Source organism: Passer domesticus, chromosome 34 (assembly GCF_036417665.1).
Source record: "Passer domesticus isolate bPasDom1 chromosome 34, bPasDom1.hap1, whole genome shotgun sequence".
NCBI lineage: Eukaryota > Metazoa > Chordata > Aves > Passeriformes > Passeridae > Passer > Passer domesticus.
The window spans coordinates 1,237,864-1,261,496 of NC_087507.1; the positions used below are offsets into that span (position 1 = coordinate 1,237,864).

General features: G+C 63.0%; 2 protein-coding genes across 6 annotated transcripts; one reads left to right on the forward strand and one right to left on the reverse strand.

Annotated features, from left to right (window-relative positions):
• Positions 1 to 26: 26 nt before the first annotated feature.
• AP1M2 (adaptor related protein complex 1 subunit mu 2) lies at positions 27 to 10,215 on the reverse strand. Of its 2 annotated transcripts, none has more exons than XM_064401978.1 (12): positions 9,968 to 10,215; positions 6,982 to 7,138; positions 6,833 to 6,900; positions 6,610 to 6,740; positions 6,383 to 6,530; positions 5,143 to 5,269; positions 4,929 to 5,071; positions 4,059 to 4,130; positions 3,830 to 3,988; positions 1,902 to 2,027; positions 1,154 to 1,229; positions 27 to 168 (listed from the first exon to the last, which is right to left on the reverse strand). In XM_064401978.1, exons 2-12 carry the CDS (start codon positions 7,079 to 7,081, stop codon positions 146 to 148), a joined length of 1,173 nt encoding a protein of 390 aa, XP_064258048.1. In that variant the 5' UTR covers positions 7,082 to 7,138; positions 9,968 to 10,215; the 3' UTR covers positions 27 to 145. The 2 variants fall into 2 exon arrangements, with proteins under 2 accessions (XP_064258048.1, XP_064258047.1); XM_064401977.1 differs by lacking the exon at positions 9,968 to 10,215 and adding an exon at positions 8,116 to 8,561.
• On the forward strand, positions 8,791 to 23,082 carry SLC44A2 (solute carrier family 44 member 2 (CTL2 blood group)). 4 transcript variants are annotated; one of them, XM_064401973.1, is made up of 22 exons: positions 8,791 to 9,019; positions 12,504 to 12,552; positions 13,559 to 13,632; positions 13,713 to 13,797; positions 13,888 to 13,972; positions 14,060 to 14,176; positions 14,259 to 14,319; positions 14,467 to 14,590; positions 14,832 to 14,915; positions 15,091 to 15,203; positions 15,365 to 15,496; positions 15,680 to 15,779; positions 15,898 to 15,990; positions 16,406 to 16,490; positions 16,580 to 16,842; positions 16,918 to 17,012; positions 17,377 to 17,480; positions 17,814 to 17,887; positions 17,999 to 18,069; positions 18,226 to 18,314; positions 18,687 to 18,771; positions 19,182 to 23,082. In XM_064401973.1, the coding sequence occupies exons 1-22, from the start codon at positions 8,977 to 8,979 to the stop codon at positions 19,301 to 19,303; spliced, it is 2,148 nt and encodes a 715-aa protein (XP_064258043.1). In that variant the 5' UTR covers positions 8,791 to 8,976; the 3' UTR covers positions 19,304 to 23,082. The 4 variants fall into 4 exon arrangements, with proteins under 4 accessions (XP_064258043.1, XP_064258045.1, XP_064258044.1 ...); XM_064401975.1 differs by having other exon boundaries at positions 8,797 to 9,019; positions 20,489 to 23,082; XM_064401974.1 differs by lacking the exon at positions 8,791 to 9,019 and adding an exon at positions 10,710 to 10,836.
• Positions 23,083 to 23,633: the final 551 nt, after the last annotated feature.

A 23,633-nucleotide genomic window follows, 5' to 3' on the forward strand; every position in this document is an offset into this window, starting at 1 on the left:
CCCGAGACCCCCCAAAACAGCGGGGCGGGGTCTCAGCTCCATCTTTATTGGGGAAGAAAAGCGGGGTGGGCGTGAGGGGGAGCTGGAAATGAGTGGGGGGGTCCCGGGGGGTCCCAGGGGGTCCCGGGGGAGACCCCCGCCCCCCTCAGCTGGTGCGGATCTGGTAATCTGCAAGAGAGAGAGGGGGTGGGCTGGGGGTGGGCGGGGGGTCCCGGGGGGGTTTGGGGCAGGAATCCTAGCAGGATTTGGGGCAGGGGTCCCGGGGCATTTGGGGATTTGGGGAGGGGGTCCCGGGGCATTTGGGGATTTGGGGCGGGGGTCCCAGGCTGGGGATCCTGGGGTTTTTTGGGGTCCCGGGGTATTTGGGGCAGGGGTCTCAGGGGTATTTGGGGTGGGGGTCCCGGCAGTATTTGGGTCGGGGGTCCCGGGGTGACTTGGGGTCTCAGGGGTGATTTGGGGCGGGGGTCTCAGGGGTATTTGGGTGGGGGTCCCGGCAGTATTTGGGCCGGGGGTCCCAGGTGATTTAGGGATTTGGGTCGGGGGGTCCCGGGGTGATTTGGGGTCCCAGGATGATTTGGGTCGGGGGTCCCGGCAGGATTTGGGGATTTGGGTCGGGGGTCCTGGCGGGATTTGGGTCGGGGGTCCCGGGGTATTTGGGAATTTGGGTCGGGGGTCCCGGCAGGATTTGGGGTAAGGATCCCGGGTGGATTTGGGTCGGGGGTCCCGGGGTGATTTGGGGATTTGGGTCGGGGGTCCTGGCGGTATTTGGGTGGGGGTCCCGGGGTGATTTGGGGTCCCGAGGTGATTTGGGGATTTGGGTTGGGGGTCCCGGCGGTATTTGGGTCGGGGGTCCCGGGGTGATTTGGGTCGGGGGTCCCGGGGTGATTTGGGGCAGGATCCCAGGGTGATTTGGGGATTTGGGTTGGGGGTCCCGGGGTGATTTGGGTCGGGGGTCCCGGCAGGATTTGGGGATTGAGTCGGGGGTCCCGGCAGTATTTGGGGCGGGGGTCCCGCGGTGATTTGGGGATTTGGGTGGGGGGTCCCGGGGTGATTTGGGTGGGGGGGTCCCGGCAGGATTTGGGGATTTGGGTCGGGGGTCCCGCGGTGATTTGGGTGGGGGTCCCGGCAGTATTTGGGGGGGGGTCGGGCTCACCCCCGCTGCGGGCGATGTAGCGCACCCAGGGCAGCGCCTGGTACCCGCTCTTCTCGATGATCTTCATGTAGCGCACCTGGGGGGCACCGCGCGTCGCCCCCTCCCCAAAATCCCACCCCAGCCCCCCCACCCGAACCCCGAACCCCCCGGGACCCCCCTCATGGAGACCCCAGACCCCAGACCCTGCCTGTCCCACCCCCAAACCCCCCTGGAGACCCCTCCCCTCCCTGCTGCTGTCCCCAAGCCCCCCGAGACCCCTCCCCAAACCCCCCAGGACCCCTCCCCAGCCCCCTGGGACCCCTCCCCATACCCTGCAGGACCCGTCCCCACCCCAGGAGACCCCTCCCCACCCCGGGAGACCCCTCCAGAGCCCCTCTGGGACCCTCACTCCGGTACCCCAGCCCCCCGAGACCCCTCCCCAAACCCCCCAGGACCCCTCCCCATCCTCCTGGGACCCTCTGGGACCCTCACCCCGGTACCACAGCCCCTCGAGACCCCTCCCCATCCCCCTGGCACCCCTCCGAGACCCCTCCCCATCTCCCCGGGACCCTCCCCAGCCCCCTGGGACCCCTCCCCATACCCCGCAGGACCCCTCCCCGCCCCAGGAGACCCCTCCCCATCCTCCTGGGACCCTCTGGGACCCTCACCCCGGTACCACAGCCCCCTGAGACCCCTCCCCATCCCCCTGGCACCCCTCCGAGACCCCTCCCCAGCCCCCCCCGGGACCCCTCCCCAGCCCGGGGGGTACCTGGATGCCCGACACGGTGAAGTAGGGGATCTCGAAGCGCACGGCGATGGGCGGCCGCCCCTCCTCCTCCTCCCTCTCCACGCTGGGCAGCCCGAAGTGGGCGCGCAGCAGGTGCTCCCTGCCCCCCTGAGACCCCCGAGCCTCGTGGGGAGCCCCCCAAAGAGGGGGGGACACGGGGGGGGGGAGGGGGTGGGGGGCACGGGGGGACAGCCCAGGACAGCGAATGGGGGATCCCCAGGATGGGGGGACAGGGGTTGGGGGACACCTGAGATGGGGGGACAGGGGGGGACACCCCAATACAGGGGTTTGGGGACATGGGGGGACACCCCAATACAGGGGTTGGGGGACATGGGGGACACCCTGGGACAGGGGTTGGGGGATCCCCAGGATGGGGGGACAGGGGTTGGGGGACACCTGAGATGGGGGGACAGGGGGGGACACCCCGGGACAGGGGTTGGGGGACACCTGACATGGGGGGACAGGGGGGGACACCCCAATACAGGGGTTTGGGGGACATGGGGGGACACCCCGGGACAGGGGTTGGGGGACACCTGAGATGGGGGGACAGGGGGGGACACCCCGGGACAGGGGTTTGGGGACATGGGGGGACACCCCGGGACAGGGGTTTGGGGGACACCTGAGATGGGGGGACAGGGTTGGGGGACAGGGGGGACACCCCAGGATGGGGGGACACCCCAGGACAGGGGTTTGGGGACATGAGGGACACTCTGGGACAGGGGGGACAGCTCGTGATGGGGGTACAGGGGTCGGGGGACAGGGGGGACACCCCAATACAGGGGGGACACCCCAGGACAGGGTTTGGGGCCAGGGGTCCCGGGCCAGGGGCTGGGGTACAGGAGTTGGGGTACAGGGTTTGGGGTACAGGAGTTGGGGCACAGGAAGGACACCCCAGGACAGGGTTTGGGGGGACAGGGTTGGGGGTACAGAGGCTGGAGGACAGGAGTTGGGGTACAGGGATTGGGGTACAGGAGTTGGGGTACAGATGTGACACCCCAGGACAGGGGCTGGGGGATCCCTGGGATGGGGGTACAGAGGGGACACCCAGGACAGGGTTGGGGGCCAGGGGTCCCAGGCCAGGAGTTGGGGTACAGGATTTGGAGGACAGAAGGGACCCCCAGGACAGGTTTGGGGTACAGAGGGCACACCCCAGACAGGGTTTAGGGTACAGAGGGCACACCCCAGGACAGGTTTGCGGGACAGAGGGGACCCCCAGGACAGGGTTGGGGTACAGAGGGGACACCCCAGACAGGGTTTGGGGGATCCCTGGGATGGGGGTACAGAGGGCACACCCCAGGACAGGTTTGGGGGACAGAAGGGACCCCCAGGACAGGTTTGGGGGACAGAGGGGACCCCCAGGACAGGTTTGGGGGACAGAAGGGACCCCCAGGACAGGATTTGGGGGGACAGAAGGGACCCCCAGGACAGGTTTGGGACCCCCAGGACAGGGTTGGGACCCCCAGGACAGGGTTGGGACCCCCAGGACAGGGTTTGGGGTACAGGATTTGGGGGCCAGAAGGGACCCCCAGGACAGGGCTGGGACCCCCAGGACAGGGTTGGGACCCCCAGGACAGGTTTGGGGTACAGAGGGAACCCCCAGGACAGGGCTGGGACCCCCAGGACAGGGTTGGGACCCCCAGGACAGGGCTGGGACCCCCAGGACAGGATTTGGGACCCCCAGGACAGGGCTGGGACCCCCAGGACAGGATTTGGGACCCCCAGGACAGGGCTGGGACCCCCAGGACAGGATTTGGGACCCCCAGGACAGGGCTGGGACCCCCAGGACAGGATTTGGGACCCCCAGGACAGGGCTGGGACCCCCAGGACAGGGCTGGGACCCCCAGGACAGGATTTGGGACCCCCAGGACAGGGCTGGGACCCCCAGGACAGGGCTGGGGCCAGGCGCCCACCGGGAAGGACTTGATGCTCCAGACCACCACGTTCCTCTCGGGCAGGTACCGAGCCGAGCCCGCCGTGGTTTTGAACTTGGGCGAGTCGGCGTCGCTGGGCACCGGCACCGAGATCTCCACGCCGCTGGCCACCGACTGCTTCTTGAACTGGCCCTTGGCCTGCGGGGACACCCAGGGCTGCCAGGGGGTCCCCGGGGTGCCAGGGGGTCCCCGGGGGTCCCGGGCTCACCTTGACCATGATCTCCACCCGGCTGTGGGAGAACTTCTCGATGATGGACTCGATCCAGATGAGGGGCTTCACCTGGGGGGGGGCGCGGGGGTCACCCCTGGAGGGTCCCGGGGGGCCCCCAGGTGTGCCCGTCAGGCCAGGAGGGGTGCTGGACACACGGACAGGAGTGCTGGACACACGGACAGGGGTGCTGGACACACGGACGGGGTGCTGGACACACGGACAGGGGTGCTGGACACAGGGACAGGGGTGCTGGACACACGGACAGGGGTGCTGGACACACGGACGGGGTGCTGGACACACGGACAGGGGTGCTGGACACACGGACAGGAGTGCTGGACACACGGACGGGGTGCTGGACACAGGGACAGGAGTGCTGGACACACAGACAGGGGTGCTGGACACAGGGACAGGAGTGCTGGACACACGGACAGGGGTGCTGGACACACGGACAGGGGTGCTGGACACATGGACAGGGGTCCCAGGACCATGGGGAGGGGTCCCAGCCCCTCAGAGTGGGGTCCTGAACCCCCAGACTGGGTTTGCAGCCCCCAGAGGGGGGTCCCAGCCCCCCAAACTGGGGTCCCAACCCCCAGACGGGCGTCCCAGTCCCCCAGAATGGGGTCCCAGCCCCCAGAGGGGGCTCCCAGTCCCAGATGGGGTTTTGCAGCCCCCAGATGAAGTTTGCAGCCCCCAGAGGGGGATCCCAGCCCCCCAACGGGGGTCCCAGCACCCAGACAGGGGTCCCCAGCCCCAGAGGGGGGTCCCAGCCCCCCAAACTGGAGTCCCAACCCCCAGACAGGGGTCCCAGCCCCCCAAACTGGGCTCCCAGCCCCCCGGCGGGGGGGTCCCGGCCCGCGCGGCCCCCACCTGGGTGTGCAGGCGGTAGGACATGAGCTCGAAGTCGCCGTCGGGGGGGATGAAGGAGATGGTGCGGTCGTTGTCGAAGCGGGACAGACGGACGCACTGGTGGAACTTGACGTCCTCCAGCTCCACCGACTTGTTCCTGCCCCCTGGGGGGGAGCGGGGGGCTCAGGAGGGGCGGGGGGCGCGGGCCGAGCCCCCTCCCCGGCGCGGCACTCACGGCCCGTCAGCTCGAAGAGGACGCGGTCGTTGAGGCCCAGGCGCAGCTCCGGCATCCCCGAGAGGAAAACCTTCAGCTTGATGGTGCCCACCACCTCGCTGAGCACCACGCTGCCGTTGGCGCTCACCTGTGGGTGCAGCCGGGCTGGCACCACGGGCTCTGTGCCTGGTGTGAGCCCCCCTGCCCAGCCCTGGAAGCGTCACAGACCCGGCACCATCAACCATCACAGCCCTGGCACCGTCACAGCCCTGGCACTGCCACAGCCCTGGCACTGTCACAGTCCTGGCACCATCAACTGTCACAGCCCTGGCAGTGTCACAGCCGTGGTACCATCACAGCCCTGGCACCATCAACCATCACAGCCCTGGCACCGTCACAGCCCTGGCACCGTCACAGCCCTGGCAGTGTCACAGTCCTGGCACCATCACAGTCCTGGTACCATCAACCATCACAGCCCTGGCACTGCCACAGCCCTGGCAGCGTCACCTTCCTTGTGCCCAGCACAGCCCGTCCCAAATCCCAGCACATCCCAATCCCCACCCCACCCCAAATCCCAGCACAGCCCATCCCAATCCCCATCCCAATCTTCATCCTATTCCCACCCCAAATCTCCATCCCATTCCCACCCCAATCCCTATTCCCACCCCAATCCGCATTCCCACCCCAATCCCCATCCCAATCCCAATCCCCATCCCAATTTTCGTCCTATTCCCACCCCAAATCTCCATCCCATTCTCACCCCAATCTTCATCCCATTCCCACCCCAATCCCTATTCCCACCTCAATCCTCATTCCCACCCCAATCCCCATCCCAGTCTTCATCCCATTCCCACCTCAGTCTGCATCCCTTTCCCACCCCAACCGCCATCCCCATCCCAATCTCCATCCCCTTCCCACCCTAATCCCTATTCCCACCTCAATCCTCATCCCCACCCCAATCCTGCTCTCTTTCCCCCCCACTCCCCATCCCCTTCCCCCCCCAGCCCCTCAGAGCCCCCCGTGCCCCCAGCCCCTTGGAGCCCCTCGGAGCCCCCGTGGCCCCCTCCCCTTTATCCCCCAGCCCCTCTCTGTGCCCCCAGCCCCTCACCAGCAGGTTCACAGCCTCAATGACACCAATTAACACCTCGTTCTTCTTGTACCTGATCCCCTCGGAGCCCCCCATGGCCCCCTCCCCTTTATCCCCCCAGCCCCTCAGAGCCCCCAGCCCCTCACCAACCCCTCGGAGCCCCCAGCCCCTCACCAGCAGGTTCACAGCCTCGATGACATCGATGAACACCTCGTTCTTCTTGTACTTGATCCCCTCGGAGCGCCAGGACACCGCGTTGGTCACCGTGGTGGGCACGCGCGACTTCCCCGTCTCCAGCTTGTTCCCCTCCTGCGTGATGTACCTGCAGGGGGGGTGGGTTGGGGGGGTCTCAGGGGGCTCTGGGGGGGTCCCGCTGCCCCCAGCCCCCTCCCCACGCTCACTCCTGCAGGATCTTGCTGTCGGTGGTCTGCGGGAAGCCGAAGTCCATCAGCTCGTCCAGCAGCTCGTAGACGATGACGAAGTTGTCGCGGATGCTCTCCTCCTCCAGCTCCTTGAAGTACTCACAGAACACCTGGGGGGGGGACCGGCACCTCCGTCACCCCCTCCCCACGAGGAGCGGACCCCCAGAGCGAGGGTCCCACCCTCTGCGACCCCCCAACTCACCTCCACCACCTTGTAGAGGAAGGAGAACACCAAGGAGGCGTTCCCGTTCTTCTTGGTGGTGGCCACCACTGCGGGGGGGGGGGGGGGGGGTTAAGGAAAACGGGGAGGGGGCGTCCCCGAGGCTGGGGAGGGGTCTCGCGGGAGGATACGGTACAGGTTGGCGTGTTTGATCCACAGGAAGTGCACGTGGCCGTGGGTCAGCACGGGCGTGAGCGTGCCCTCCTCCTCGCGCTGCAGCAGGACCCCCATGAAGTTCTCGATCTCCCCCAGCCCCACGTCCCCTTTGTACTGGCGGCTGATCAGCGGCTGTGGGGCGGTGGGGAGGGGTCAGAAATGGGGGCGCCCCCTCCCCAAAAAGGCTCACCACACCTCGGGGTCACGGGGTCAGTGCCACTGACCTTGGGTGACCTTCAGGGCAGAGGGGACAAAGGGGTAACCCCCACCCCGGTGACCCCCGGTGACCCCCTGACAGGGTTTGGGGTGGTGGGGAGGGGTCAGAAATGGGGGCGCCCCCTCCCCAAAAAGGCTCACCCCACCTCGGGGTCACGGGGTCACACCGCTGACCTTGGGTGACCTTCAGGGCAGAGGGGACAAAGGGGTAACCCCCACCCCGGTGACCCCCAGTGACCCCCTGACAGGGTTTGGGGTGGTGGGGAGGGGGCTCAGAAATGGGGAGACCCCCTCCCCAAAAATGCTCACCCCACCTCGGGGTCACGGGGTCAGCGCCACTGACCTGGGGTGACCTTCAAGGGCAGAGGGGACAGAGGGTGTCCCCCACCCCAGTGACCCCCCAGTGACCCCCTGACAGGGTTTGGGGTGGTGGGGAGGGGTCAGAAATGGGGAGACCCCCTCCCCAAAAAGGCTCACCCCACCTCGGGGTCATGGGGGTCACACCGCTGACCTTGGGTGACCTTCAAGGGCAGAGGGGACACGGGGGTGTCCCCCACCCCAGTGACCCCCGGTGACCCCCGGCAGGGTTTGGGGTGTCCATGGCATGGAGGAGAGGGGGGGTCACACCTTGAGCGCCCCCTCCCCAAAATCCTCGGGGTCATGGGGGTCACCGCCACTGACCTGGGGTGACCTCCAAGGACAGAGGGGACACGGGGGTGTCCCCACCATGGAGACCCCCAGCAGGGTTTGGGGTGTCCGTGGCATGGAGGGGGGGGTCAGAAATGGGGACACCCCCTCCCCAAAAATCCTGGGGGTCACGGGGGTCACCGCCACTGACCTGGGGTGACCTCCAAGGGCAGAGGGGACACGGGGGTGTCCCCGGGGGGTCTCACCTTGCCCTTGAGGTCCAGGATGAAGAGGGCGGAGGCGGCCATGGCGCCCGCGCGTCGCCGTCACCTCCGGCACCGTCACCTGCCCAGGTGAGCGGCTGCGCCCTCGGCGCCTTAAAGGGGACGGCCCAGCCCCGCGCCCCCCGCCCCGCGGCTCGGGGGGACCCCCGGACTCGGCCGCCCCACGGGGGGCTTCGGGCACCTCCAGCACCGCCCCACAGTTTTGGGGTGGGGGGCGCGGGTGGGACCCCGAGGTGGTTCAAAAAGGGGGTGGGTTTGGGACCCCCGGATAGCAGGGTGGCCCAGGCTGGGGAGGGGGCTCTGCACCCCCAAAATCTCCCTCTTGGGGGGGGTCTCCGCAGCCTCTGAATGTTGTATTCCCCACCCTGGGGGTCGCTGCGCCCCCAGACCCCCCTGTGGCCCCCCATGAGGGGTCTGCACACCCCCCAACCATCAGATTCCCCACCCTGGGTGGTCCCTGCAGCCCCAGACCCCCACAAGAGGGTCCCCGACCCCCTCACCCTCCCCTCTGGGGGGTCCCCGCACCCCCAGACCCCTCCGGGGGTCTCTGTATGCCGACATCCCCCACTCTGCGTGGCCCCCCAAGCCCCCAGACCCCCGAATTCCCCTCGGGGGTGGTGGGGGGGGGTCTCTGTACCCTCAAACTCCCACCCTGGGGGATTCCCGCCCCCCCTCCCCGCATCCTCCGGTGCCGCCGGAGCCCCGGGAGGGGCGGGACCGGCCCCGGGGGCGGAGCGGGGCTGAGGGCCGGGCCCGGAGCCGCCCCGCCCGCGGCCACAGCCCCGGGGTACCGGGAGGTACCGGGGGGAACCGGGGCAACCGGGAGAGCCGCCCAGAGCCGCCATGGACCGGGCCGCGGGCAGGAGGGACCGGAGCGGCGGTTACGGTACCGAGCATCCCCCGAGCCCCCGGGACCCCCGGGTTTGAGACCCCCGGTTTGGGAACCCGGGTTTGGGAACCGCCGGTTTTGGGAATCCCCGGCTTTGGGACCTCCGGCTTTGGATCCCCGGTTTTGGGAACCCTCGGGTTTGAGACCCCCGGTTTGGGATTCCCGGGTTTGGGACCCCCGAGTTTTAGACTCCCGGGTTTGGGATCCGCGGGTTTGGGAACCCCGGTTTGGGGACCCCCGGTTTGGGGACCCCCCAGACCGCACTCCCCAGCAGCCCCCCGTTTTGGGACCCCCGGTTTTGGGAATCCCCGGTTTGGGGACCCCAGCTTTAGGACCCCCGGTTTGGGAACCCCGGCTTTGGAACCTCCGGTTTTGGATCCCCGGCTTTGGGACCCCGCAGATTTTGGGACCCCCGCAGATTTTGGGACCCCGCAGATTTTGGGCACCCTCAGGGTTTCGGAGCCCCCCGGCTCGGGACCCCTCGGGCCGTGGGAAGCCGCAGCTTTGGGGGACCCGCAGGGGGCTCAGACCCTTCAGCCTCGGGGATCCCCCCCGGTTTTGGGGGCTTGAGACCCCCCCCCCAAATCTGAGGACCCCCTGGGACCCCCCAGGAGGCGGCAGGGGCGGGGGGTCCCGCCCGGTTCGGGGGTCCCGGGGGTGTCGCCGCTGCCCGGGATGGAGGGAGGGACGGGGGAGGCAGCACCGGGACCCCTCCCCGCGGGCTCGGGACCCCCCGGACCCCCCGGTTTTTCCCCGGGCTCGGGTCCCCCGGACCCCCCGGTTTTTCCCCGGGCTCGGGACCCCCGGACCCCCCGGTTTCCCCGGGCGGGGGCTCCCCCCGGGCCGCCCTTTGTTCCCGGAGCGCGGGGGGGCTCCCGCAGCCCTGACATCACCGGCGGCCTATGGGCGCCGGGATCCCGCCGCCGCCGCCGGTGATTTATTTACCCGAACGCAACCGGGGCGGGGATGGACCCGGCGTCACCGGAGCTGGCACCGCCCGCCAGCCCCTTCCCGGCACGGAGCGGGCAATCCCCGCCCGTTCCCGACCTCTGGACCGGGCTCCGGCCGCGCCCGGGGCGTGCCGGTACCGGTACCGGAGATACTCGGTGTTCGCCGGTGCTGGAATTGCCCCGGTGACCGCGGGACCGGAGCTGGCCCGGGTTCCCTGCGGTGTCACGGGAAGGTCCCCCCGGTTCCGGAGTCGGTTCTCCCCGGTGCCGGTGCTGCTTCCCCAGTGTCCCCCCGGTGCCGGTTTCCCCGGTGTCGCTTTCCCCGGTGTCCCCCCGGTTCGGAGTCGGTTCTCCCCGGTTCTCCCCCGGTGCCGGTGCCGCTTCCCCGGTTCTCCCCGGTTCCGGTTCCCCCGGTTCCTCCCCGGTGCCGGAGTCGGTTCTCCCCGGTTCTCCCGGGTGCCGGTTCCCCCGGTTCTCCCCGGTTCCCCCCGGTTCTCCCCGGTTCCCCCCGGTGCCGCTCCCCTGGTTCTCCCCGGTGCCGGTTCCGGTCCCCCCGTTTCTCCCCGGTGTCCCCCCGGTTCTCCCGGTTCCCCCCGGTTCTCCCCGGTGTCCCCCGGTGCCCCGCGCAGCCGGCGCTCCCCGGGGCGGGGTTTGCGCCACGTTCGTGCCCCGGAGGGCGGATTTTGGGGGGGCCGTGACGGAGGCGGGGTCGCCTGAGCCCGGCCCAGCCCAGCCCGGCCCAGCCCGGCCCAGCCCAGCCCGGCACGGCACGGCACGGGAACGGGAACGGGGACGGGAACGGCGGCGGGTCCGGGGGCCTCGCCGGGATGGGGGGACACGGGGACAACTACTACGGCAAACACGGTACCGGGGGGCTCGGGGGGGGTCTTTGGGGGCTCGCCGGGGGGTCGGGGGGCTCCGTTCGGGGGTCCCGGCGGCTCGCGGGCAGCGCTGGCTGCGGGCTGGGGGCGGTTTTGGGGGTCCAGGGCGGTTCGGGGGGCGCCTTTGGGGGGTTTCCTGCGGGTCGGCGCGGAAGGAGTCAAAGGGAAAGGCGGAAAACAAACCCGAAAAGGGCGGAAAACGGGGCAGGAAAAGGCGAGGAAAAGCGAAAGCAAAAGCGGCCGCGCCCCGCACGAGGGGGACCGCGGTTTTTGGGGGGCTGCTGGGTTTTTTGGGGGGGCTGGGGGGGGTCTGCTGGGTTTTTTTGGGTGCTGGGGTTTTTGGGGTGCGGGTTTGGGGCCGCCCTCGCCGGTAGAACCGGCCCGACGGCGGCCGGGACAAACCGGCTCCGGCGGTTCTGGGGCGGCACCGGCGCCGCTGCCGGGCCCGGTTCTGGTTCGGATCCCTCCGGGAGGGGTTTGGAGGGGGGAGATGGCCCCCCCCCCAAAATATCCCAAAGCAAACGCGGCCCCGTGACCCCCACCCCAAAAAAATCCCATACGTTCCTGTGGCGGGGCTGCCGTGACCCCCCAAAAAACCCGACCCCCCCAAAAAAACCCACACATCCCTGTGCCCCCCACCCCAAAAAACCCACACGTCCCTGTGACCCCCCAAAAAACCCGACCCCCCCCCAAAAACCCACACATCCCTGAGGCGGGGCTGCTGTGCCCCCCACCCCAAAAAACCAACACATCCCTGTGCCCTCCACCCCAAAAAACCCACATGTTCCTGTGGCAGGGCTGCTGTGCTCCCCCCCCAAAAAAAAACCCACACGTCCCTGAGGTGGGGCTACCGTGACCCCCACCCCAAAAAAACCCCACACGTCCCTGTGACCCTCCCCCAAAAAACCCACACGTCCCTGTGCCCCCCACCCCAAAAAACCCACATCTTTGTGGTGGGGCTGCCGTGACCCCCCCAAAATCCCCCCCAAAAAACCCACACATCCCTGAGGCGGGGCTGCTGAGACCCCCCCAAAAAAAACCCCCACACTTCCCTGTGACCCCCCACCCCAAAAAACCCACACGTCCCTGTAACCCCCCCAAAAAACCCACAGGTCCCAGAGGCGGGGCTGCTGTGACCCCCCCAAAAACCCGACCCCCCAAAAAAACCCACACGTCCCTGTGCCCCCCACCCCAAAAAACCCACACGTCCCTGAGGTGGGGCTGCCGTGACCCCCCCAAAACCCCCCCAAATCCCGGCCCCCCTGCCCCGGCCGCTCCCACGCTGGCTCCGTTCCCACCCTAAAAATAAATCGGAGCAGCGGCGCCGGGGGGGGCTGCAGGGGGGGCTCGGTGGGACCCCCGGTGACGCCCCCAGCCCCGCCGTGCCCCGAAGGGAATTTTTGGGGTTTTTTGTGGGATTTTGGGTCCCCCTCGCCGCCCCTTGGGCAGAGCCACCTGTGGGAATGGGTTTTCCAAGGGAGCCGTTGTTTCCCGACATCTGGAGATGTTTTTCCTCCTGGTTCTGTTTATCCCGAGGGGTTTTTTGGGTTTTTTTGGGAAGCGTTTGGTGTGCTGGGGGGTGAGGAGGGTGAGGAGGGCCTTCCTCCCGCCCCAGCCTTTCCTCATTGCCCTTCCTCTTCCTCCCCACAGGAACGCCACAGAAGTACGACCCCACTTTTAAAGGTCCCATCTATGACAGGTAAGCAGAGCCCCACAGGGTCCCCAAATCCGGGGTCCCCAAGTCCAGGGTCCCCAAAATCCAGGGTCCCAAAATCCAGGGTCCCCAGACCCAGAGTCCCCAAATCCGGAGTCCCCAAATCCAGGATCCCCAGACCCAGGAGTCCCCAAATCCAGGGTTCCAAACTGAGTGTCCCCAACCTTGCTGTCCCCACTGGCAGGGTCCCCAAGTCCAGGGTCCTCAAATCCAGGGTTCCCAAATCCAGGGTCCCCAAAATCCAGGGTCTCCAAATCTGGGGTTCCCAAAATCCAGGGTCTCCAAATCTGGGGTCCCCAAAATCCAGGGTCCCCAAATCCAGGGTCCCCAAGTCCAGTGTCCCCAAGTCCAGTGTCCCCAAATCCAGGGTCCCCAAATCTGGGGCCCCCATATCCAGGATCCCCAAACTCAGGGTCCCCAAAATCCAGGATCCCCAAACCCAGGGTCCCCAAACTCGGGGTCCCAAACCCAGGGTCCCCAACCTTGCTGTCCTCACTGGCAGGGTCCCCAAGTCCAGTGTCCCCAAATCCAGGATCCCCAAAATCCAGGGTCCCCAACCTTGCTGTCCCCCCCACTGGCGGGGTCCCCAAACCCAGTGTCCCCAGACCCAGTGTCCCAAACCCAGTGTCCCCAGACCCAGTGTCCCAAACCCAGTGTCCCCAGACCCAGTGTCCCCAAACCCAGTGTCCCCAGACCCAGTGTCCCAAACCCAGTGTCCCCAGACCCAGTGTCCCAAACCCAGTGTCCCAAACCCAGTGTCCCCAGACCCAGGGTCCCCAAACCCAGTGTCCCCAACTCCAGGGTCCCCAAACCCAGTGTCCCCAAACCCAGCGTCGCCAAACCCAGCGTCCCCAAACCCAGTGTCCCCAAGTCCAGGGTCCCCAAACCCAGTGTCCCAAACCCAGAGTCCCCAAGTCCAGGATCCCCAAACCCGGTGTCCCAAACCCGGTGTCCCAAACCCAGCGTCCCCAGCCTCGCTGTCCCGCCGCAGGGGCTGCACCGACATCGTCTGCTGCGTGCTGCTGGTGGTGGCCATCCTGGGCTACGTGGTGGTCGGCGTCGTGGGTGCGTCCTGGGGGCTCAGGGCGGGGGGCTGGGGGCTGCAGTGGGGGGTGACCACGGCCTCACCGTCCTGTGCCCCCCAGCCTGGACCCACGGGGACCCCCGGAAGGTGATCCACCCCACGGACAGCCGCGGGCAGTTCTGCGGGCAGCAGGGGACCCCCAACGAGTGAGTGCCGGGCCGGAGAGACCCCAAATTCCTCGCGGGAGCGTGGCGGGGGTTTTCCCCAAACCGGGCGGTTTTTGGTTTGTTTTGCAGGAAAAAACCTTTCCTTTTTTACTTTGACATCGTCAAGTGCGCGAGCCCGCTGGTGCTGCTGGAATTCCAGTGCCCGACCACGCAGGTACGTCCCGGCCCCTCGGCGCTCCCCGAATCCCCCCTGCGGAACCCCGAGCCTGCAGCCCCCTCCCCGTGTCCCGTTCCCGTGCAGATCTGTGTCAGCAAATGTCCTGACCGGTACATGACGTACCTGACGGCCTACGGGAACGCCGCCTCGCTGGAGTATTACCGGAATTTCTGCGCCCCCGAGTTCAGGAGCTCGCAGAAGGTGGGCTGTGGGCTCGGTGTTCCCGCCCCGGGGGGTGACTCCTGCCCCCGGTGCTGATGTCTGGCTCGTTGTCCCCACCCAGGCTCCCCTCGAGGTGCTGAGGGACAAGGAGTGTCCGGCCATGCTCATTCCCAGCACTCCGCGTACGTCTGGAATTAGCGAGGAGCTCGTTAGCGATTCGCTGGCTTCCACTGGGGTTTTTTTTGGGAGGCTGTTTGGGGGTTCTGGGGGTGCGGTGGGGGTTTGGGATTCCTGATTTCCCAGCTGAGCCACCCGCTCTGTCTCACCAGTGGCACGGAGGTGCTTCCCAGCCATCCAGGCCAAGAAGGGCGTCATCATGGTGGGCAACGAGACCACCTACGACGATGGCCACGGGCGCCGCAGGAACGTCACCGAGCTGCTGGAGGGGGCCAAGTGAGTCCCAGGCCAGTGCCCCTCGTTAAGAGCTGCTTCGTTAGCACTGCTCCGCCCATTTCAGGTGTCGGGCGCTTGCCAGGAATCCTGCACCAAAACCCCACCTTGGAAAATGGAGGGCGGCAGAGGAGGCGCGGCGCGGGCAGCTCCGCGGAATCTGCTGTGCAGAATTGTTGAGTTTTCGTGGTTTTGGGGTCCCCCTCGGGCTCCCGCTCCATCGGCGTTCCCCGTTTCCTTGCAGAAAAGCCAACGTGGTGCTGGAGACCCGGCAGCTGGCCATGAAGATCTTCGAGGATTACACGGTGTCCTGGTACTGGATCATCATGTGAGCACGGGGCAAAACTCAGGGATTTTGAGTATTTTACGATTCCCCCAGCTGTCCCACAATTCCCATCAAGCAGTGCCATCCCTCCCGTCCGTCCCCGCCGTGGTTCTCACGTCTGGGGGATGCTGGGGCACGGTGGAAGGGAGGGTGGTGACACGTGGCCTTCCTCCCGCAGAGGCCTCGTCATTGCCATGGTGGCCAGCCTCATCTTCATCGTCCTGCTGCGCTTCCTGGCCGGGATCATGGTGTGGGTGATGATCGTGATGGTGATCCTGGTGCTGGGATACGGTGAGCAGGGGGCTGGGAGCCTCCCGCTGGCTTTTCCCCGTTCTCCTCCCCATATTTCCAGTGGGATTTGTGCCGCAGGAGTTCCCACGCCGCATCCTTCCGTGTGTCTCCTCCCCGGCCTCTGCCGTGCAAAAAGGACAATTTTCCGCTTTTTCCTGCAGGAATCTTCCACTGCTACATGGAATATGCCAAGTTAAAAGGGGAAGCGGGGTCGGATGTGTCCCTGACTGACCTGGGCTTCCAGACCGACCTCCGTGTCTACCTCCACCTGCGGCAGACGTGGCTGGCGTTCAGTAAGCGTCGGGAATTGGGGTGGGACCCAGGGCAGGGCACGGCGACTTTTTGGGCTGTTCCCATGAGAAGGAGGGACTTTCCTGAGTGCCCAGCCGCGGGGCAGTGCCGGATGTTCCTGGGAGGAGATTTTTGTGCCGCGGGGGGAAGGTGAAGGTGGCCCTCACACTCCCGTCCCCTCCCAGTGATCATCCTGTGCGTGCTGGAGCTGGTGATCGTCCTGCTGCTCATCTTCCTGCGCAAGAGGATCCTCATCGCCATCGCGCTCATCAAGGAGGCCAGCAGGTCTGGCTGTCCCCGTCCCCACGGCCACCAGGGTTTAACTGGGGCTTAACCAGGGTTTAACTGGGGCTTAACCAGGGTTTAACCAGGGTTTAACCGGGGTTTAACAATCTTCTCGCAGGGCTGTCGGTCACGTCATGTCGTCGCTGCTGTTCCCCTTGTGCACCTTCTTCTTGCTGTGCCTCTGCATCGCCTACTGGGCCAGCACTGCTGTGTATCCTTTGCTCATCCTCATCCTCTTCCTGTTCCCTGCATCCCTGTTCCCCAGAAGTCCGGTGTTTCCCCAGGCATGGAGCAGGATCTGACGGTGCATCCACCTTAAATCTCTGAGGTTTAACCCAAAACAAACCCTGGGATGGAAGAGCTGCAGTGGGAGCTTGGGGAGAGTCTGATGGTGCATCCACCTTAAATCTCTGAGGTTTAACCCAAAACAAACCCTAGGGTGGAAGAGCTGCAGTGGGAGCTTGGGGAGAGTCTGATGGTGCATCCACCTTAAATCTCTGAGGTTTAACCCAAAACAAACCCTAGGGTGGAAGAGCTGCAGTGGGAACTTGGGGAGAGTGGAGCCTGGTCTGGATTTAGGGTTGGGTTTGGAAAACCCAAGGCCTTTCCTTAACGGTGACCTGCAGCTTCCTGTCCACCTCCAACGAGGCTGTTTACAAGGTGTTCAACGAGTCCGCGTGCCCGTTCTCTGGGCACACCTGCAAGCCCGAGGTGAGGACCTCAGGAACCCCAGAACCTGTCAGAGATGAGACCATGGGGGTCACTCTGGGTTGACCAGCGGTGTCCTGTGTCCTCTCCAGACCTTCAACACCAGCAACGTCACCAAGCTGTGCCCTGATGCCCAGTGCCTCTTCGCGTTCTACGGCGGCGAGACCGCCTATCACAAGTACCTCATCGTGCTCCAGTTCTTCAACGTCTTCATGTTCTTCTGGCTCGCCAACTTCGTCATCGCGCTGGGCCAGGTGACGCTGGCAGGTGCCTTTGCCTCCTACTACTGGGCCTTCAAGAAGCCCGACGACATGCCGGCCTTCCCGCTCTTCTCCGCCTTCGGCCGCGCGCTCCGGTGCGTCTGTCCCCGCGAGGGTGGCCGGGAGCCCTGGGAGGTTGTGCCTTTATAACCGGGGTGGTCCATCCCTAGGTACCACACCGGCTCGCTGGCCTTCGGCTCGCTGGTCCTGGCCATCGTCCAGGTCATCAGGGTCATCCTGGAGTACCTGGACCACCGGCTGAAAGGTTGGGATGGGAATGGGGAGATGAGCGGGGTTGGCCTGTGGTGGGGGGTGGGATGGGATGAGCTGCAAGGCCCCTTTTAACCCAAACCATTCCATGATGCTGTGAAGTGTTTCCCGGGGCAGGAGCCAAGGGGTTCAGCCAGTACGCCCCCATGCCAGGGAATTCTGTGCCATGCAACCATTCATTGGGAAATGTCAACAGCGAGTGGGGGCGTGGCAAGAGCAGTCTGGGCCCCAAGGGGGCTGAGAACACGGCTTGGGCGGGGGAACTGTGGCAACAAGGTCTCACCAGGGACCTTAGAGTGGCTGCTGGAAGATCCAACCCCTCCGGCTTTGGTGCTGACCCCTCTCCCTGCGCCCTCCAGCTGCCGAGAACAAGTTTGCCAAGTTCCTCCTGAGCTGCCTCAAGTGCTGCTTCTGGTGCCTGGAGAAATTCATCAAGTTCCTCAACAGGAACGCCTACATCATGGTGAGGGTCGCCCAAAACAAACGCCCTCCAAGGGCTGGGGCTGCCATGGGGGCAGCTCGGAGATATCCCTGGGAATTGTGTCTCCCGATGCTGTGGGAACACGGAGCTTTGCGGTGTTTTTCGGCTTTTTGGCTGAAAAACCTTGACCTCACCCAAATCCTGTTAGCTTTGAGAAGGACCTTCTGCGGGTGGGGGTGTTCAGCTCCGGGTCTCTGCCATGCCTGACCCGGCAGTGGATAAGAAAGCCCTTCCAGGGTGGGATTTGCACCCTTCCCTGGGTGGTGGACTCAATGCAGCCCCATTTCTCTCCTCTGCACGGTTTTCCCGCCCCAGATCGCCATCTACGGCACCAACTTCTGCACCTCGGCCCGGAACGCTTTCTTCCTGCTGATGAGGAACATCATCAGGTGAGATGTGGGGGAATCACCCCACTCTGTTTGCCAGACGTGCCTCGGTTGCTTCTGTGGGAATTCGGGGCGGGGAGCAGATGCAGAGGCTCATCCCTCTCTTGTCTCCAGGGTGGCTGTGTTAGATAAAGTCACGGATTTCCTCTTCTTCCTCGGGAAGCTCCTCATCGTGGGAAGCGTGGGTAAGTGCTGGGTTCTAAAGTTTCTCCTCAGTGCCTCCAGCTGCTGTCACCAGTTGTGCTGTCCCAAAAGCTCCGCTCAAGTCACCCCTCCCATGAACTTGCTCCTCCATCCCGTTTTCCATCTCGCCCACCCTTGTCCATCCCTTGCTTTCCCAGGAATCCTCGCCTTCTTCTTCTTCACCCAGCGGATAAAGCTGGTCCAGGACACGGCGCCACCGCTGAATTACTACTGGGTCCCGATTCTGGTGAGCTGACCTTTCTCTTTGGGGTGACCTCAGAAAGAGAGGACAGTGATGCCCCACAGCAGCCCCTCCCCACACCCGCTGCCTCAAGGAGTTCCTTTGTTGGAGGTGTTTTCCTGGTCGCTGGTGCAATGAGCCCTTTGTTGGTTGCTGTTGGCGCCGCGCCCGCCTGCGCTGCCCACTTTGGCCTCCATCCAGTGGTGGCTGAGGCCTTTTGTCCCCACTCGGGCCGCTCCAAACAGTCCTGCCCTGTTCACTTCTCCTCCTTCCCCTGGGGAATGTGGGATTCAGCACTTTCCTCCTCCCCCTGCTGCTCCTGGCCGCGGCTCCGGGCTCTCTGCTGGCCGCGGCGTCAGCGTGCGGCGTCTCTTCCAGACGGTGATCGTGGGCTCCTACCTCATTGCCCACGGGTTCTTCAGCGTGTATGGCATGTGCGTGGACACCCTCTTCCTCTGCTTCTGTGAGTATCAGCAAAAACCCCCTCTCCCGTCAGGCTCACCCCCAGAGTGTCCAGTTTGGGGGTTTGCTCCCAATCCCGGGGTCCCTCTGTGTGGTTTTCTCCTGCTTTTTCCTCTCCTGACTTGTCACCTGCATTCTCACCTGCTCTCCCCTGCCTGCTCCAGCAGAGACCCCCAGCCTGTCCGTGGGTTCCTGCATTTCTCCCTCTGTTTTGGTGCTTTGGGCTCGGTGGAATTAACTACAACTAACCTCAATTTCCCTTTTTTTCCTCCCTACTTTCATTATTTTCCACCCCTCCCGCGTCTCTGGTCGCACGTTCTCCATCCTCCACCTCTGCCCTGTCTCTTCCTGGCTCCTCCACTGCTTTTCGCTCTTCCCCTTCATGGCTGCTTCTTCCTGGGGCTGGAAAAGGTGAAGATCTGGAGAGAAACGATGGATCTCCGGAGAGGCCTTACTACATGTCCCCCGAGCTCAGCGAGATCCTGCTGAAGGGGCACCTAGAACCTTCCAAAAGCACCGATAGCCAAGGCTAGGGCCTGGCGCCGGGCGGAGGCCACGGGACCCTCCCGTCCCCCTGACCCCAGCAGCGACTCCCACGGTGTCCCCTGGAAGTCCTTCGAGGGTGGCGGGTGCCGACCCTCAGTGCCCGATGGTGTCCAATCTATCTTCCTGCCCAAAAATTCGTGTTCCTGCGTCGAGAGAGCCCACCCGGAGTCGGCTGGGGGTCCTGGAAGCGCCCAGTGAGGAGCGCGGTGCCTGGAGATCATCGTGGTTTTGGGACAGAGATCTTTGTTCCTGAGGGAGGGCTGGCGTGACTGGCACGAGGGATCCAGCGTGGAGGGACTGGTGGGATGGGCCGAGTGGGTTCCACCACCCCAAACTGGTCTCTGGGCGTTTCTTCTGTGTCTGCTTCAGCCAAGAGCAGTGAAACTTTCTTTTCCCTTTCCTCACCCTTTTCTTTGTGATATTTTCACCCTTTTCCTCCCCTCGTTTCTATGCAAACCACAAAATTTTGAAGGATTTCGGGCGAGGTTGCAGAGCTTTGGCTTCACACCTGCTGCTTTAGCCCAGCTTGTCCCTGTCTCCTGTCCCAGCCATGACCGGAGCTGTCACCGGTGGCCATTGGGACTTGGTGGCCGCTGGGACTTGGAGGGTTTCACTCCAGGCATGGGGGGAGTCAGGATTTCTCCTCCAGAAAGCCCAGAAATGATCAAGATTTAAAAAAACAGCTTTTGTGGCTCAGCCACAGCTCCCAGGACAAAGTCCTGGTGTTGACGCTCCCATTTCCATCCCAGAAGGATCCAAATCCCTCTCAAAACACCCCCTGGGCATTGTGAGCCCGGAGCTTTGTGGCTTTGTTTGGTTTTGGGGTGTTGTTTTTCCACGGCTGGGATTTTCCAACCTCACTGGCGTGTCAGGAACGAGGGGAATGGCTTTGCATTGGCTCCAGAGCTGTTGGGAAGAGCTAAGGGGTCCCTCCTGCCCTTGGCTCTGTTCAACTTTCCTCCCTGAGAAACAAACCACCCAAATTTCCTCTTTCTTCCCAATCCCTGCGGGCCATTCCCAGGTTTGCTGTGTCAGAGAGAGAAAAACCCCGTCCCACGATGAGCCCAGAGACTTTGTTTAACCTGGGCATCGTTGTCAGAGGATCCCAGGAGCCTCCATCACACCAACCCCATACCTGCCCCCGCCGCGGGGCCGGGGATTTCTCTTTGCAGTGGAAGACCTGGAGCGCAACGACGGCTCGGCGGAGAAGCCTTACTTCATGTCCCAGGACCTGAGGAAGCTGCTCAAGAAGACCAACAAAGGCCAGCCCGACGCGTAGCGCCGCGCCGGAGATCGCCCAGCGCCGCCTGTCCCACGTGGAATACGCCTCTATGGACCTTGGACCACCCCTGCCAGTGTGGGTGGGTGGGTAAAATGCAGATTTTTGATGACTCGGCCTTAAATCCTTGCACTGGTAACGACGACGAGCTTGTCACCACTAACGAGACGCGGGGCCCTGTGCCAGTGCCACTCCTGGGCAAAATCCCAATTTCCTGGGGGGTCAGCGACTCCAGAGTGAGGTTAATTGTGTGTTTGATCCCGTTCTGGTCCTGGTGAAACCTTCTGGGGGGATCCACGCGGATCTGGGCGCGGAGGTGACGTGGGAACGAACCGGGAGGTTCAGGCACCCCATCTCACGGGGTGTTTTCGTTGTGGCCCCCTAAATATTGAATTATGGTTGTGCATTCCTGCCCGGAGAGCTGGGACGGGCTGGAATCACTTCCCATCCCTCGCTGCCCTTTGTTGACACCCCAGGGCCCTGTTTTGGGCTCTAATTTATTAATTATCTTAGGAATAAGCTAAGTAGCGCTTTTGTAGCCACTGCAAGGGGTGAAGGTGGAGGGGAACGAGGGGGCCACGAGCAGAATTTGGGGCTTGAGGCTCTGTCCAGCGCTTGCACCTCTTGAGGACCTGCAGCTTCCACAGATTCCTCCCCAAAACTTGCATCTGGTTCCCCAAAATTGTCAGTTTACGTCAAACCCTTCCCCAGCTTCCCAAAGGCTTCACCTGCACGAGGGGTTTTGGGCCACCCCCCCTGGGGCATGGGTAGGGGGCATTGGTGGACCTGGGGGGGATTTTGGTTTCATTCCAGGTGATTTTAGCAAAGCCAGTGGCAGCCAACACCTGCCTCCTGCCAGGAGGGGGAAAAAGGGATTTTTTTTGTGTGTGGAAAGGGTCAATTAACTCTAAAATGTAACAGAATTAACCCTCAGACCCGGTGCAGCCACACAAGCAGAGCCACCACCAGCAATTGGGCTTTTTTTGGGGGCTCATTTGTTAAAAAAAAAACAAATGCTCTGAGGCTTTGGGGGACAATTCCCAGCCCCCAGAGGCTGGGGGGTCCCACTTCCCCCCCTCCAGTGCTCACCTGGCTCCAGGAATTGGTGCTGAGGGATCCCTTTGGCTTCTTTTTATCCCAATTCCCCTGCCACCTTCAGGTTTTGTATTGCCCAGGGGACGTTTCTATGGAATTATCCAATCCTTTCGAGGGCTTTTGTATATTTTGCTTTTCCAGGATGTTTTCAGTTATTTGGAGCTTTTCCAGTGAATTTTTGGGGGCACGTTTTAGTTTCTCTGACGCCGCCGGGCAGAGCTTCCCTAGCTGGAATCAAACACTCTAATTTCTCTAATTTTTCTTTTTAAAATTCCCGAAATTTTCCCTTTTCCCCTCGGTTTTTAGTGCAGCTGATCAGTGGACGGAGGAGTGGAAGGGAAAATTGAAGCCAAAAAAATGAAGGAAAATGTAAAACTAGAAAGGTGAAGGGAAAGACAGAAAAATGAAGGGACAGGTAAAAACAAAGCTAAAAAAGTAACAGTGCAGCTCAATAGAAAAGATCAAATGAAGCTAAAAAGAGGCAAATCCTCCCTGTTTGGGATAAATGAGAATAATTCAGGGAATAATCACCAGACCTTGTTCCACTTCCAGCCATTCCAGCACCTCCAGTACGTGTCCTGCAGCTCCTGATGCTCGTTCTGGATTAATTCAGTTTTTTCCCTCCCTGTGCAGGTTTCAGGGTGGATTTGGTTTTATTTCTGCTCAGAATGTTCGTGTTGGGGGCAAATTCTCTCTCTCACTCCTCGATTTTCAGCAGTTTTCCTCCTAAATCCTGACCTTTTGGGTGTGGGAACCCTGTGGGAAGCGGCTGGGGAGTGGCAGGAACTGGGTTTATTTGCTTAAAAAGGCAGAGACCAGCAGGAATTTGGAAGACTGGAAGGAAAAGTGGTGAAGGAGAGAAGAAATTTGGGAAAACGTGTTCCTGGGGAAGCCGGGCTGGCTCGGCTGCCTCCCAGCTGCACAGAATTTGAGGAGAACTAAGGATTTTTATTCCCAATAAACCCAAGTGGCTTTTTAGGGGTGATGGGGAGTAGTGAGGGAAATATTCCTGTAAATTAGGGGTTTTTTGGAAAGCTCAGAGCGAGGGCAGCTGTCCGGGGGAATTTGGTGTCCGGAAAAGCTTCACTCCAAGACTGGGTTCCTGCTTCCAGGCAAAGCTCCATGTTCAAGGCATTAAATGATGGAATTTAAGAGTAATGGCGCTTTTTTCCCCCATCTAGAAATGTGGCTTCTGTCCCTACAAACCTGATTGTTCTGCGGGCAAAGAAAACCCCAAATCCTAAAAAAATGCTAAACCCGCAGGGGTGACGTTTTACAGGAAAATGCTCGTTTTTCATGTGTTTTTGAGGCATTAAGGGTGCTGTGACACTCCGGAGTCTCTGCGCGGTTCCGTCAGCGTCACGACCGACAATAAAAAAGTGCCTGTTTGGACCTCGTTCTGCTGTGTGACATCTCAGGGTTCCGATGCCACCGATTCTGCCACGTTTCACCCCAAAATGGTCATTTCAGCATTTGTTCAGCTGATTTTAGAGTCGGGGGGTCACTGATTTTGGGAAGTTTTGGCTGAATCTGAGTAATTTTCCAACAATCCCTGAGCTGCAGGGTCTGTGAGAGGGGATTTTAAAGAGCAGAGTGTTCCTTCAGACACCTATTTAATGTTGTTTCCCTGGTCATCAAAAGCAGAAGGAGTTTGTGTGGTCAAATGCCCCCAAAAAGGCATCTTTGAGGTTGTTCCCCTCAAAAATTCAATGGTTTGGAGATCAAGTCACTGAAAAATCTGCATTTTTGAGGTCAAACCCCTTGAGGAAAGGTGGTTTTGAGGCCAAACCCCCTCCAAATAAGGTGGTTTTGAGGTCAGCCCCCTCCAAATAAGGTGATTTTGAGGTTGTTGCCCCCGTAAAAAGGCGATTTTGACATCAAACCCCTCTAAAAAAAGTCACTTTGAGGTCAAACCTTTTCATTCCTTGCCAGAGAAGGATCTT